Below are 14,208 nucleotides of genomic sequence, written 5' to 3'. Positions count from 1 at the left end.
ACGATAGGTAGAAGCATACTCGTTCGCTAGGCCTCTCCGCCCATAACATGCATAGAGTATATAGTCTCATCCGAACCTAAGGTGACTCCTTAAGGATTCGTCTCAATTCAGTCTAACTGATATCTTTTGTGGCTATCTGCGAAACGCCTCACAGTTAGCTGAGTTATATCACCTCTTAGCTAGCAAAGTCCGTAGATAGTATACTTATAAATATGCGATATCCATCACTCTATAGATCTTGAGGTACTGGTTTAGATCTAGTATCTAGGGGTGAATAAACTAATAAGATTTACTTAGTTAGCCCAAGCTTTTTTTTGGCGAGGCGCGTGAAACCTGACTCTCTATTTCTAAGTACGTTGGTATTATCGCGCTGATTAAACAGCATTGTCCCGCGAATCCAATTGCAGCGGGCCTTTGTCAAGGATACGTACTCGTCTTATCGATAACGCCCCATACTTACCTGCCATCTCCGCACTGCGCCGCCGGTAAGACTCGGAACGCAACACACATAAACAACGACAACCACAAGCCCGCTTTCTGTTCTATCACCAATAATCAACCAACAAGGAACCATGGCAGACAACAAAGCCTGGCCCCCCGCAAACGGTCTCACCACCAAAGTCGTCCCACGCGAAAAAGCAATCGTCGAACTGGCCTACTCAACCCCCGTGAACGCGCCCGCACACCTCGTCTTCGATACCCTTCTCCGCACCGCAAACTACCCCGCGTGGAACACATGGATACCAAGCGTCCGCATAATATCCCAGCCTCCTCCCCGCAACACCACAGAAGAAGAAGAAGACACGTCGCGCATGCGTGTAGGCACTGAAATGGAATTTAACGTCGTAATGGACGCCTCGAAACCAGATTCCATCACGCACTCACAACTCAAAGTCTCGGATATCTCAACGCCCGATGCGCCGTCTTCGTATCTTTCGGCGGAGGAACTGGCGGATCCGAGTTTCACGGCTGATCTGAGTAAGGTGTATCGGGTTGCGTGGATGAGTAATGGGGGGATGATGGGGTTTGCGCCGGTGATTGAGCGGGTTCACGAGGTTATTGTTACGGGGGAGGATACGTGTGAGGTGCGGAATTGGGAGTTGATGGGGGGCATGACGGCGAGGCTAGTGAAGATGTTTGTGTTGGAGACGTTGCAGGGGAAGGTGAGGCTTTGGCTGGATGATCTGAAGACGTATTGTGAGAAGGTTAGTGCGGAGGGGAAGGCGGGTGCTCAGCCTGGGAACTGAAACTTGGATGTGGTAGTTTGTACTACATTGTGCATGTGGAGTTGAGGGGCTTGATATCAGATTTGTTTTCTTCATCACATGCAGCCTCGTCTCGAGTCTCGCATGTCGGCAACTGGGATAATGGATGCCGATCCCCAGCGGGTCTCGCCGTTATTCTCTCCGATCCAAGATAAACCCTGCACGCTGGTGACATCACCGTCCTATCGCCATTGCCGACAAGGAAACAACATGCGCATGGGGAATTCAATGCGTAATGATGCAGCAGGTTGGCCGTTACTACGTCCCTAGAACAATTCCATAGCATTGTTTGCCTGGTAGAAAACAAAGGCTCACGTCGTTGTCAAGCACCTCAAAGCTACGTACGAAGCTTTCGCCAACCCCAAGCTTCGCGTCTCTTGTCCTTACCGGCCGGATTACCCAATCCGGTAATTGCGCATGTCCCTTTCAAACCATACTTGCAAAATTTCAAAGGAAAAAGCAGAGCTAACGGATGCAACCCAGTCACACGATCGGGCGCAAGCGCAGGGCCATGCGGGTGGGCATCGTAGCATCGCTGTGATCCAGTCAGCATGCGCGATGGTGCGGTTGGGGCCCCATGGGAGTGGAGAGCGTTCCCCGCCGTTTGAGTAAAAAGTGGGTTTGCGATGCGGATGGACTTGACTAGCATGGCTGCTTGTTTTCCTTCGGCAATGGTACCGATGAGATGAGGTACGTCGGATCCGCGCAGGATATATGGCTGCGTGGTATCCCACTGGTTTTTCTTCTTTTTGTTCCTGCGCGGACTCGATTCATACTGGGGCGATATACTCCCCCTTCCTTGGCTCAATCATGGATAAAATTCACCGGCTTAATGTTGTGCATCGCTATGAGAAGCGGAGTTTGCTTATAGCGTAAGTTTTGTTCTTCCCAGTATCACCTTGTATCTGCTAATCCGTGTCCCAAGGATCAATTGCATCGCTGGTCTTTCGATCCTGTTTTTTGGATATGATCAGGGTATGATGGGCGGCGTCAACACAGCATACGACTACTATACGCTCATGGGCTTTGGCCACAAAGGCCCTGATGGTGGCCCCGTGGTCGACGACACTCTCCTTCAAGGAGGCATCGTATCTGTGTATTATTTAGGGACACTGGTTGGGTGTCTAGTCGGAGGCTCGATCGGCGATCGCTTCGGGCGCATAAAGACCATATTCATTGGAGCTGCTATTGGAACAGTTGGCGCTGCATTGCAGTGCTCCGCTATGAATCACATTTGGATGATTTGCGCGCGTCTGGTTAACGGCTGGGGAACCGGTATCCTGAACTCTATCATTCCTGTCTGGGCAACCGAAACAGCAGAGCACACATCCCGAGGTCAGTTCATTGCCATCGAGTTCACGCTGAATATCCTTGGTGTGGTCATTGCCTACTGGCTGGAATATGGCTGCTCATTCTACGGTGACGGTACATCGTCGTTCATCTGGCGCTTTCCCATCGCCTTCCAGATCCCTATGCTCCTCATCCTCATGGCTGCCGTCTTGTTCTTCCCTGAATCTCCTCGATGGCTGGTCAAGGTCGGACGAGAAGCCGAAGGACGTTACGTTTTGGCTCGTCTTCGAGGCGACACTGGAGAAGACAAGGTCAGGGCCGAAGCGGAATTCCAAGACATTGTTTCGTCGTGCGAACTCGAGCGCTCCAACTTCCGCAAGCAAAGCTACTTCCACATGCTATTCGGTATTGGCTCTGGAAAGCTACATACTGGCCGCCGCGTTCAGCTTGTTGTCTGGTTCCAGATTATGCAGGAGTGGATCGGTATTGCGGGTGTTACAGTGTACGCGCCCACAATCTTTGGAATTGCGGGTATGAGTCCAGAAAAGCGCCAGTGGATTGCTGGTCTCAACAATATCTTTTACATGTTTGCGACGCTCATCTGCGTCTTCACGCTGGACCGAATCGGACGACGCTGGACTTGCTACTGGGGCTCGGTAGGACAGGGAATCGCAATGGCACTTGCAGGCGGGTTCTCGTATCTCGGTCAAGAAGCGACAAAGAACGGCGAAGCGGGAAAAGCATCTTCGTATGGAAATGCGGCAGTGTCCATGGTCTTTCTCTTCACAGCCATATTCGGCGCCACATGGCTGACGGTTCCTTGGCTTTACCCCGCAGAGATCTTTCCGTTGGAGGTTCGAGCCAAGGGTAACGCGTGGGGTGTTGTTGGCTGGTCGATTGGCAATGGCTGGCTGACTCTGCTCTGCCCGGTCATGTTCAATGCTTTAGGCGAGAAGACGCTGTACATCTTCGCTGCATGCAACGCCATCACGATTCCCATGATTTGGGCACTGTACCCGGAAACGAATCAGCGCACGCTGGAAGAGATTGACCTTCTCTTTGCATCGGATAGCATCTGGAATTGGGAGGCGGAGAAGAACTTTGCGGCTCTGAAGGATCAACTGACATATGCGACGGCGCGGACTTCAAAGGACGATATCGAGCAGCTTTCGCATCGGGGGTCGAGCGAGGTTCGGCGATCGAGTGTGCGTGGAGATATGAAGCTTTGAGTAGGTTGGTAGGAAACGGCTGTTTGGTTATCCGAGCAAGGAGTTCGGCCATGTGTGTTGGTGTGGAGATGGCTTACGTACTATGCATATCAAACGACAGCCCAAGCAGCACGGTCAATCTGAAGATTTGCGCATCTCGTCATGATACGTTGTGTGACTTGAATTGTGCCAAGTGACTTGTTAATACGGTTCAGGGGCTGATGAGAGTATGGCATGGAAGTGAGAGTGGCAGGGTGATGTGCTCATACGTCAGTTGTCCCACTGCTCCTGCCTGACCTGAATTCGCTACCGCAACCCGCACTCCATCTTGGTTCAGTTGAACACGTCTCCCCATAATCTTCCATTGTCCGACTTGTTCAACTGATACATGCCAATCGCATCAACTTTGCATCCAATCATTTCCCAGACTCAATCACCTCGACGCTACAACGATGAAAAAGCTCTTGATACTGTTGGTTGCCATCATCTTTAGCTTTGATAAAATAAAAGAGAAGCAATACAACTGTATGCCGTGCCTATCCGCCACAAAAGACTGCATGCTGGTAGGTTTTTGTCCGGCCTTGAGTTAGGCTACAGCATTGGTCTCTTGATAGATGGTATGCTAATGGCCTCGCTTGCAATAGGTATGTGAAGGGGAACCACATAGATGTTGGGCCCTATGCCAGGTCCGCACGTGCATGTACAACCCGCGCTGTCGGCACAAAGACTGCGAAATCAACATGCCCGAGTGTCGAAAGCAAATAGATGTGTTAGGCATGGACGAACACAACGACAAGGACGATTAACGAAGACTGTAAATTCTGCAACCCAAGCCACTAAAAGTGTTGTCACCAAACGTAGTAGTCAAAAAGGGCCAATCTGGGGATGATTGAGAATAGGAAGTGGTCATTTGGGTATTGGAGGGTTACATGAATGGCAGATGCATGCGAGGGCTGGTAGTCAATCATGGGCCACAAGATACATACTTGATAAGAGGATTGACGCTCGAAGCTATACGAAACACGGTCTTCATTTTTGACTCAACGTTGCATGTGTCATGAGTGAATGAGTGAAAGGTGCTCCGGTGGCGGTTGAGCCATGACGACGTCAGAGTATGATTTTCACTCCTACCCGATTTGCTTTCTTGGCACCCGAGTCGCTCTGGCCTAGATTCTGCACTCTGCAGTCTGCAGTCCGTACCGTATATATATCCCCTCATTTGCTGCTCCAATCTCTCCCCACCACTTGCGACAGCTACGAATACACATCCAAGTTACTCAACTCTTTGATCAAACTCCACTCCACTACTCAAACTTTCAACTTTCAAACAATTCAAACAACAAAATGAAGCTCTCTGCCATTTTCCTCGTCGCTCTTGCTTCGGTCGCCGCAGCTTCGGATAGTGAAGCCATGCCCAAGTCCTGCGATGATTGCAAGAAATATTTCGATGCATGCATGAAGGTGAGTATTAAACATGCAAAGCTCCCCCTTCTCCTTGGGCTCACTGACATACTGCGTAGAGCTGTTACTTTGGTGCCAACACCTGTCCTACCACTTGCGCCGTCGATACTTGCCGCGCCAGCTCCATCTGCAAGGAGCACTGCGACTTCAAGAAATGCTAAGGTAAGTAATGAAGTCACAATGATTTGGCTTTGAATTGAGACTAACAGTAGCATTTTGTAGTTTTCGACTCATTGTCTCTCTACATTCGGAACAGCCGCCTAGCAGATATGGATGGAACGTATACCATGGACAAGTTCATGTGGATGACTGGCTGAATGGAGATTGGAGGTTGCCGGCTTACAGAGTTTACTGATGGATTTTGATGGAAGGTTGTTCACGACTGGTGAAAGGGGAGTAATACATGATGGATTCCTTTAGAAGGGAAATATAATCGATTTCATACAATGATACCTCTCTTCCTATGATCCTCTCATTGTTCCATCGATTGATCTTGATTTGCGACAACAAACATTGATGCCCCATTCTGCGCAATATGTAACTACGCCAGAGGATGTGTTTGCAACAAGGTTTTCTCACCGCACATGCTCACAAACTCCACAATGGCCGTCACTCACCCCGGCTTATTCAAGCTTTTGCACTGACATAGTCCCTATCTTACTTGCCCGATTCTCGACTCAGTCATGAGAAACGGGCCTCTCTCACATACATGGCTGAACTCCAGATACAAGTTTCAAAAACGCACGCCCATATACTCTCCTGTCCTGAGTTTAGGCACCCAATCCAGACGGCTGGTATTTGTTACCTGAACGCAAATCTGGTCCCCCACAACCGTTCATCTTGTGAATTCTAGGATACTCCTTGTATTGCGGACATCCTCGATCATAGACTGTGCAAACATGCGTTTACCTTCCCCACCGCTATCGCATGCTCCCAACACTCACATGATTTTCTCTTTCACTGCAAATCCAGCTCCCACCCCCGCTCTCACACCGCAACCGTTGCCTGAACCTCCAGAGCCACCTTCACTCCGTCAGTCAACCCCTCCCGCACGTGCCCCCGCCCCCGAAGCAAGTGAGAGACCTCTCCCTCCACTCCAAACCCTTCCCATACTATATAAACTGCCCCCACCACACCTCCAATCTCTCCTCAGCGCAAGCTTTACCAATCCTTTCAACTCAATCCAACACTCAAGATCTTCTCAACTTCAACCTTCTTACCACTTCAACTTCCAACTTCAACTTGATCAAAAATGAAGCTCAACACTATCTTCCTCGCTGCCATGGCCTCTTTCGTTCTCGCCGGCCCCCTCGCGGTCCCAGACGACGTCCCCGCCCTCATCGCCGAGCCTGAGCGCGCTCCCGTCAACACCGAGGCCACCGGCACTGAGGCCACCGGCACTGAAGCCATCAACGCAGCTCCTGCCCGCGACTGCCGTCAGTGCGATGATTTCTACCGCAAGTGCATGGGCGTAAGTTTGCTTTCCTTTCCCACTTCCCCCAAGAAGATGATAAGATGCTAACGATTGAATAGTCTACTTGGTGCTGGTACGATCCCATGGCCTGCTCAAAGACTTGCAACCTCGATACTTGTCGCAAGTTCAACAAGGCTTGCACTCCCTGCGGCTACACTGATAGGTGCTAAACGCCAAACCGTGCATCTTCTCTGGTCCAGATGGGTGATTCAAGATGAGAGATGGGCGGACTATCATGATGGTGGGTTCTGACGGGGTATGATGGAGGAGGATGGGACATGGGGATGGAGATTCATGGTGCACACCTACTTTGAGAAGTGGTGCGATTTCAGAGAGAGAAGTGGATCTAAGGAATACTTTTGCTGGGCTCGAGGACGGCAGGTAGCTTAGGTCCATAAATGCATTTTCTCTTCTCTATAAGGTGATTTACTTTGATTCTCTGTGGTGCGGAGTGACATTGAGCTTATCAGTGATCAATTGATTTGACAACTTTGAAAGAAACGATGTGGCAGTAGGTTCGAGGTTGAAGTAAACTCTTACTAACAATAGCACAAGATGCTGTGGCGTTCAGCCATACCAGGTAGGGCATAGCGCCTTGCCTACTTCAACACCATCATCAATTCCGCTGCACCGTACTGCCTTGTTCCATTATCTTGCACTGTGTACTCAGTTTCAAAAAAAAGAATCCCAGCTCCTGTTTCTCAAGCAAAGTTTCTGCAGTATCATTTCGACGCAACGCCGATTGCTACAATATATGAACCAACACCTTCAGCATAATTCATTCTGTCATTGTGCAGGATATTACTTCTCAAACTCCAAATGGTCCATCGCTCCACTTTTGGTCTTACCGACGACTAGCGATGAAATAGTGCATAATTACACCGATTCCCTTGCCGAGAGTTAAAGCGGAACATGTTATTGTCTAATTCGTGGATGATGTCTCGCACGTGGCATGATCAAGGTATGTAAGCAGAGAGAAAGTTTACATTCTGATAACGACGGAATATTACAACAGTCAACTTAACAGATGACATATAGTGTTCTCCGCCAAGACAGGGACCCTGCCGAATGGAATAGCATGGACACCATTTTTTTATAGCTATTTGCGGAGTGATCGCCAGCAGGGTTATGATATCTGGTAACCCTAGGTCCCGCGGTTTGGCTGTTCTCCACTGCAAGTCCACGCTTGTCCGACCCTGAACATTGTTAGAATATGAGCTTCTTGATGCGCATGTAGAAAGAAACATACTTGAGGCAAAACTTTTCCTGTATGGAGATGAGCTCATTTGTCGTTGCGTGTAGGCAGAAGGTCGAGCATGGGTCCCCATTCTGCACACAACGGTCGATGAAGACCGAGCAACTCTGTTCAGAAGGTGGATTAGATGGATCAGGACCAGGTGCAGAAGCCACCCCCTGAGCAGATACAAGAGTCGCGGAGAGCGCGAGTATGGAGATGATGAAACGCATGGTTGAAGTGTGGTAAGTTTTGAAAGAGATGGAAGAACTGTGGTCGTGGGAATACCAAGAGTGGGAGGTCAAGAGGACTTTAAATGCACAGCGGAAATAATGTAAAAAGACATGCATCATACCACATCGTATAAGAGCTTACATCACGCAATCATAATCTATAATTAGCACATAAGAGCCAAGACGGTGCCGAGGGTTTGAACACGAGAACTTTGTTATGTCATTACTAGGCAATCTTACTTGCTCCGCACGGGCGACATGTCTACAGGCAGATGGTAAGATTACAAGTTGTTGTTAGTAACACAAAGTTCTGACAGTCAACCCAAATGATGTTTTTTTCCACTTCTGCTTGTCCAAATCGGTATCACCACCAAGAGACAGCAGAGTAGGAACAGTCAGACACTGAGAGACTGAACTCGCTCGTTGGATTGCGACGATATCCTTATCTCTAGCTGTCTAGTTGCAGGTCCCATCACTTGCTTTGTCAGAAGATTGCACCCAAAACTCCATGGAGACGACTTACCGTGAACAAGTTCCCGTCACATAAGTCTTAATACCGCGACAGTACTTTGTGCAGGTACGCAAATTTTCACTACATGGATCCACAACCATGCATTCAGCAGACGCCAGGGCCACGAAGAGGGTGATGATTAGAACAACAAAACGCATCTTGACGCGAAGTAGAACTATGACGAAGGTTGGACAGATTTGACAGATTGAGCGGAACGAAGGAAGATCGGACAAGGAATGCTGGTACAGTAGTATACAAGAAAAACTATTTGGTGGATTTCCAATTCATGAATATACTCGCAAAAAAGGGCCCATGAAATTAAGCTTACATTAGAGCTTGCTTTGAAGTAGGCAGTACGTGTTGAATATATTGATGCCCAAGTCAGCACTGGAAACATGCCGAAACCTGAAATTCAAGAAACGCCCGAGTCCGGTTAGCGGATAATGATTTTCCACACGGCACGGGCCAGAAAGAGACTTTGATGAGTCGCTCTGTCGAGCCTTGAGCATGACTGTACATGCCGCTCGGGCTTCGCAAAGACGGGATCATGAGGCGGTAAAGGTATACGCTGTCTTACATGGCTGATACACATATTTGATCGGTGCTGTAGTAAGATGTTTGTTTGTTATCGGTTAAGCTTATATACCAGCACTATCATCCAAACACAACCTTTGCGAGAGGGAAATGGCACAATAAAAACCACGAACAACTTGATATCAGGTTGAGGAGCCGGTGATCAATGATGTGTTTTAGATTGTCGACATTTGTATACCTTTCGTGGTTATCTGATCTAACTCAACCATTGGGATGAATGATCTATCTATCTGACCAAGAACTCATATTGCTATCTTGCCGGATTCTCGAATACAAAGGCTCGATTGCTCCAAGGCCATCTGCGGCGAAACAATCTCTCGCCATTTAGACGCATTTGAAACTTTTTCCGCTTCTAAGAATTATGGTCAGAAATACAGTCAAAATTCACGAGGGAAGAATAAAAAATGTACTTTTTGCATATACCAGTTTTCGTGTATACCTGCCCGGTCTCTTCGTTGATGCAGGTCTGGCTACAGCTTTGCCGTTCACCAATACAGTCGGTTGGGCCGGTGCACTCGGCAGATGCGAGGGCAGCATAGAGCGCGATGATGGAAATGATAAAACGCATGGTTGTCTGATACGGGAGAACAGGAAGTGGATGGACGTTAAGTTTAAATACATGGCCAATGTATACATGCTATGGTTGTAGGCCAGAATTATGTATGCGGGCCATTACGAATGGTGCGACATGGATTGGGGTAGGAAGTAAGCACTATACTCTACTACATACTGTAGTTTCATCAAGATTGCTGAAAACAGCCTAATATCTCTCTCTAATAAATTAAAAGGAAAGTGATCTACAGAAGACCCTGGTTATTATCTCCAGCGTCTCTATACACGAAGCCTTTGCTAGAAACCACAGGAGTAGATGCGATATTGTCTTCGAGCTTACTTGAGAAAAAGAGCAATCTCACAGTGACATACATTTCGCCGGCAGTACGATAAAGAGATATCCAGACATGATATCAATGCACGTACTAAAACAGCTTTGAAACGCGAGAAGGGAAGTGCTCGTATATTCTAGGTCAGCAATGTAACTAACAGAATATGGATAAAGTTTGTACACAGTTTGCAGAGAGCACACGGGCGGTGGTGCTGACACCTACTTAATCACTGAAACGAGTGACGTCCACGTCAAAGGGGACTAGTGCAGGGTGACACGTGACAGACCCGCCTGGACTGCCACATGGCAAGCGCGCGCCGAAGCAGCCGAGGCCCCAAGGATGCGCGCGACAACGATGCCATGTCCACACCGTTACCGGCTCCGCATGTCATCGCATCATGCCCGCCGCCCATCCGCCGTCCACCGCTCAATATTGTCTACATTCTCTGCTGCTTTGGCCCGGCTAATTTATTCGTGCATGCGGTGCTCAGATACGCCCGTACAAGCTCCTGTTCCCGATCAATGCCACGCTCCCCACGTGTGGGGGCGCGCCGTTCACCCTAGCAATGTCAGACTCGGTTGGTATGTGTTTGCATCTGTCTCGCCTCAAGGTTTGGATATAGAAGTGTTGACATGGAGAAACACAGATCGAGTCTTTAGCCATGCGCTCAACACTGTCAACAAGATCCGTACTGGATCGCAGAAGCCGCCGTCGGCGATACGGCTGCGGCTGTATGGACTGTACAAGCAGGCCATGGGTACGTTGCGATCGAAACTCTAATAGTAACAACGACGATGACTAACACATTGCAGAGGGCGATGTCGATGGCATAATGGACTGTCCACGAGGGAACGACGACCAGAGCCAGCGAGCGCGAGAGAAGTGGTATGTTGGGCACGCGACATATGGCATTCTTCTTGGCCGATAATATCAGCGCATAACTAACAACACCCCAGGGATGCATGGAAACAGCAAAACGGTCTCTCGCGCACAGAGGCAAAGCGCCGCTACATCACGACCCTGATTGATACCATGCACAAGTATGCTTCGCCCTCCCCAGACTCGAGGGAACTCGTCGCCGAGTTGGAATTTGTCTGGGACCAAGTAAAGTCCAATGTGCCATCGTCATCATCATCTTCGCCCTTGCGACACTCCGACCACATCCAGTCTGGTTACTCACAGCATGAATTGGGTGAGAGTCGGCGCGCAGCCATGGAAATGAGCGCGCCCCTCAGACGGAACGACGAAACACCAACAAGAGAGGCAGTGCGAGATATGCCGCTACGAGTCAAATCGCCCATCTCACAATCCGAGGAAAATCTCGAAGAAGAGGAGGCGGAAATCGATCGCGGCGAAGTATTCGTCGACGCCCCAGATTCGCAATACAATCCGACTTCCTACCCAGACGAAAATGATGAAAACGACGATACCAACAACCTAGAAGACGCCGGCGTCCAAACCGACCTCCAGAACCTCATGCGCGCAGAACCCATCCCCATTCAGACGCCGACTCCCGCCCCAAAATCCAGAGGCATGGCTGTCCTCGGAAAACCAATACAAATGCCCATCCCGGGTTTCGGCAGCACCCCCGGTCCGAACAACGCAGCCAAGGAATCCGCTGCCGACCAGAAATGGCGCAAGCGCGTCGAGCAATCCCTCATGAAGATGACGGCCGAAGTAGCCGCGTTACGAGAACAGCTAGAAGCACGTCGCCTATTTGCGCATTCGGCTCACTACCGACTGTTCAGAGGCATTTGGCGATGGGTCTGGGCGTGCTTCAAGCACGTGGTTGTTGATGCGGTTGTTCTAGGCATAGTGTTGTTATGGATGCGGAGAAAGAAAGACAAGAGGCTTGAAAGTACGATTCGTGAGGTGCTGGGGGATGCGCTGGCAAAGTTGGGGAGAGGCGGGGCTAGGATACCGTTTCTGGGAGGCAGGAAAGAAGCGTGATATCGATGGACGACAACGAATGTTGTATGAGTATGTGTGAAGGAGCGAGATAGTCACGCGGATAGTCAGTTTACAGAGTAACCCTACATAAGGGTGTCCATACATCGCTTTACAATACTACTAGTAATGACACACCGGCTTGTCCTTATCACCAACTAAACTCCCCAATCCCCCCATTCCAACACGACCACAACTCCACCCCTCCACTCTCCTCTCCCTCTCCCTCCACAAACTTCAACGACCGAATACTTTCCCACCCGCCCTTTTCCTTCTTCCCCATCTTCCCCTCGCACTTAATCTCCCTGACCATCTTGCCTGTATACAAGTTACTAACCCGAATCGCCGTCCCAGTCGCAAGATCCTGCGCTGCGGCCAACAACCCCAACCGCGGATGAACCGCGATATCCAAATCGAGTTCCTCGCGATTCGCATGTTCGAACACGAGAAGCGGAGTCGACACCGCCTTACGATTTCCATGCGTGTACTTCCTTCGTTTAGGGAAATTCTGGTGATGCTGGTTGTTGGATTTTGGTAGCTGGCGGGGAGATCGCAAGTCGTATAGACAGAGCGAGTCTTCGAGACCGGAGCATACGAGGCGGGAAGCGTCGTCTGCGCGTTTGAGCTTGGAGATCGGGTACGGGTGCGATAGGATGTGGCTTGATCCCCCGGAGCGGGTGTCATAGAGGCGGATGGAGCCGTCGCGGGAGCCGAGGGCGAGGGTGGTGTAGGAGAGCCATTCTAGGGCTAGGATGTCGGAGGAGAGGGGTTTAAGGGCGAGGGTTGAGTCCCAGGTTCCGCATTGGGAGCGGGTGAAGAGGAGGAGAGAGGAAGAGGCTGCGACGGCTAGATGCTCGGTTTGGGATGCTGCGATTGTGGTGGGGACGGTCGGGGGTGCGTTGAAGGATGTAGGTCGCGCGCTGGCGGTCCATATGGCAGTACAATCTCTAGGTGTAAATTTCTGGCCTACGTACTATAGGTTGAGAGAGGTTAGATATGATTTATGGCTTGATGATCAACTCGTGGAAATTGATGAGACATAGGTTTGCATGTCTGATACACTTACTGGCTGGTCGCGCTCTGGGTCACTGAGCCACACTTCAGGAGGTCGATCAGAACCGTATGTCGTTACAGCCAGGGCGCCAGTAGCTGGAAGATAGGTCAAGGATGATGCTGTCGACGTAGTACGTGTCACTTCATCCCATGGGTGAAAAGCATATGGGTTGGCAAGTAATGGGTCGTAGTAATCGCTAGGATCTGTTTCCATGGTTGGTGGATCATCTTTTGTACGTATGCGCTGCATATTGACGCTATTGGATCCTTGAACTGCATATATTGTGCGAGAGACTGGGTCTCTGTCGAAAACCCGTATTGATGCATGGCAGGGTCGTCTACTAATGACCTGTTTGGGCCGAGTGTTGATTCCGAAAGCACAAACATCTGTCCAGAGATTGTTGAAATAATATGACCGCCGCTTAGAGCCAAGCTCTCTCTCGATGCTAGTCTGGATGATGCTGTTTGGGTTTCGTCTAACAACTCTTTCTTTCCGAATTTTACTAGATCGAGCAGCAGCGGCTTTTTGTATCTTCTCTTTGTGTTCCGCTTTTCTAATATTTTCAGCCGAGTACCTGAGGTCTAAGCCACGTGCTGCGTTCTGGCTCTGGATCTTGAAATATTTCTTCTTCTCTGGATCCCAGTAAAATCCTGGAATCAGCTGGCCGTTCATCCTGGGATTCTGGAATGGAAACAGGAAGGGGTTCCTGAGTCACAGTAGGGTTTACGGGTGTATGCTGAAGTGTCCGAGAAAGGTTGAGATAGTAAGATGCAGTACGTCTGCAGAAGTCGGAACGCGTACAGCCTGTGAACGTGATGATTGGCTGGAAAAGTGGCGACGGCAGTTTATTCAAACACGAGTCAATAAGTATCCGGTAGTGCGCTATCGATAAGGACCTCCGAGGCATGACGCCACTGCTCCATCGAATTCACATCACTTTGAAATGCGCCTCTACATGCCGCCACCCTCCCTCATTCTCCTGCACTCCTATAACATTTGAAAACCCCTTAGCAGCGTATGTTTCGCCTCTCTTCTACGCTGCGACCTACACGG

General features: G+C 49.7%; 7 protein-coding genes across 7 annotated transcripts; 5 read left to right on the top strand and 2 right to left on the bottom strand.

Moving 5' to 3' along the window:
* Positions 1-572: 572 nt before the first annotated feature.
* On the top strand, positions 573-1,247 carry COCCADRAFT_23928 (uncharacterized protein; the record flags this gene model as incomplete). Its single annotated transcript, XM_007711187.1, has 1 exon — positions 573-1,247. The coding sequence occupies one exon, from the start codon at positions 573-575 to the stop codon at positions 1,245-1,247; it is 675 nt and encodes a 224-aa protein (XP_007709377.1).
* An 828-nt stretch (positions 1,248-2,075) lies between these two features.
* COCCADRAFT_23927 (uncharacterized protein) lies at positions 2,076-3,784 on the top strand (the record flags this gene model as incomplete). The annotated part of the gene is made up of 2 exons (XM_007711186.1): positions 2,076-2,137; positions 2,191-3,784. The coding sequence occupies 2 exons, from the start codon at positions 2,076-2,078 to the stop codon at positions 3,782-3,784; spliced, it is 1,656 nt and encodes a 551-aa protein (XP_007709376.1).
* A 1,323-nt stretch (positions 3,785-5,107) lies between these two features.
* COCCADRAFT_88562 (uncharacterized protein) lies at positions 5,108-5,385 on the top strand (the record flags this gene model as incomplete). Its single annotated transcript, XM_007711250.1, has 2 exons — positions 5,108-5,224; positions 5,284-5,385. 2 exons carry the CDS (start codon positions 5,108-5,110, stop codon positions 5,383-5,385), a joined length of 219 nt encoding a protein of 72 aa, XP_007709440.1.
* A 1,091-nt stretch (positions 5,386-6,476) lies between these two features.
* Positions 6,477-6,868, top strand: COCCADRAFT_88629 (uncharacterized protein; the record flags this gene model as incomplete). Its single annotated transcript, XM_007711249.1, has 2 exons — positions 6,477-6,695; positions 6,758-6,868. 2 exons carry the CDS (start codon positions 6,477-6,479, stop codon positions 6,866-6,868), a joined length of 330 nt encoding a protein of 109 aa, XP_007709439.1.
* Positions 6,869-7,842: 974 nt separating this feature from the next.
* COCCADRAFT_34334 (uncharacterized protein) lies at positions 7,843-8,165 on the bottom strand (the record flags this gene model as incomplete). The annotated part of the gene is made up of 2 exons (XM_007711199.1): positions 7,843-7,894; positions 7,948-8,165. 2 exons carry the CDS (start codon positions 8,163-8,165, stop codon positions 7,843-7,845), a joined length of 270 nt encoding a protein of 89 aa, XP_007709389.1.
* Positions 8,166-10,719: 2,554 nt separating this feature from the next.
* COCCADRAFT_34333 (uncharacterized protein) lies at positions 10,720-12,104 on the top strand (the record flags this gene model as incomplete). The annotated part of the gene is made up of 4 exons (XM_007711198.1): positions 10,720-10,735; positions 10,801-10,911; positions 10,967-11,039; positions 11,111-12,104. 4 exons carry the CDS (start codon positions 10,720-10,722, stop codon positions 12,102-12,104), a joined length of 1,194 nt encoding a protein of 397 aa, XP_007709388.1.
* A 148-nt stretch (positions 12,105-12,252) lies between these two features.
* COCCADRAFT_88542 (uncharacterized protein) lies at positions 12,253-13,827 on the bottom strand (the record flags this gene model as incomplete). Its single annotated transcript, XM_007711248.1, has 2 exons — positions 12,253-13,074; positions 13,168-13,827. The coding sequence occupies 2 exons, from the start codon at positions 13,825-13,827 to the stop codon at positions 12,253-12,255; spliced, it is 1,482 nt and encodes a 493-aa protein (XP_007709438.1).
* Positions 13,828-14,208: the final 381 nt, after the last annotated feature.

This window comes from Bipolaris zeicola (assembly GCF_000523435.1).
Source record: "Bipolaris zeicola 26-R-13 unplaced genomic scaffold scaffold_26, whole genome shotgun sequence".
In the NCBI taxonomy this organism is placed as follows: domain Eukaryota; kingdom Fungi; phylum Ascomycota; class Dothideomycetes; order Pleosporales; family Pleosporaceae; genus Bipolaris; species Bipolaris zeicola.
The sequence above is the reverse complement of the archived record's forward strand: the minus strand, read 5'-3'. Positions and strand labels throughout refer to the sequence as shown.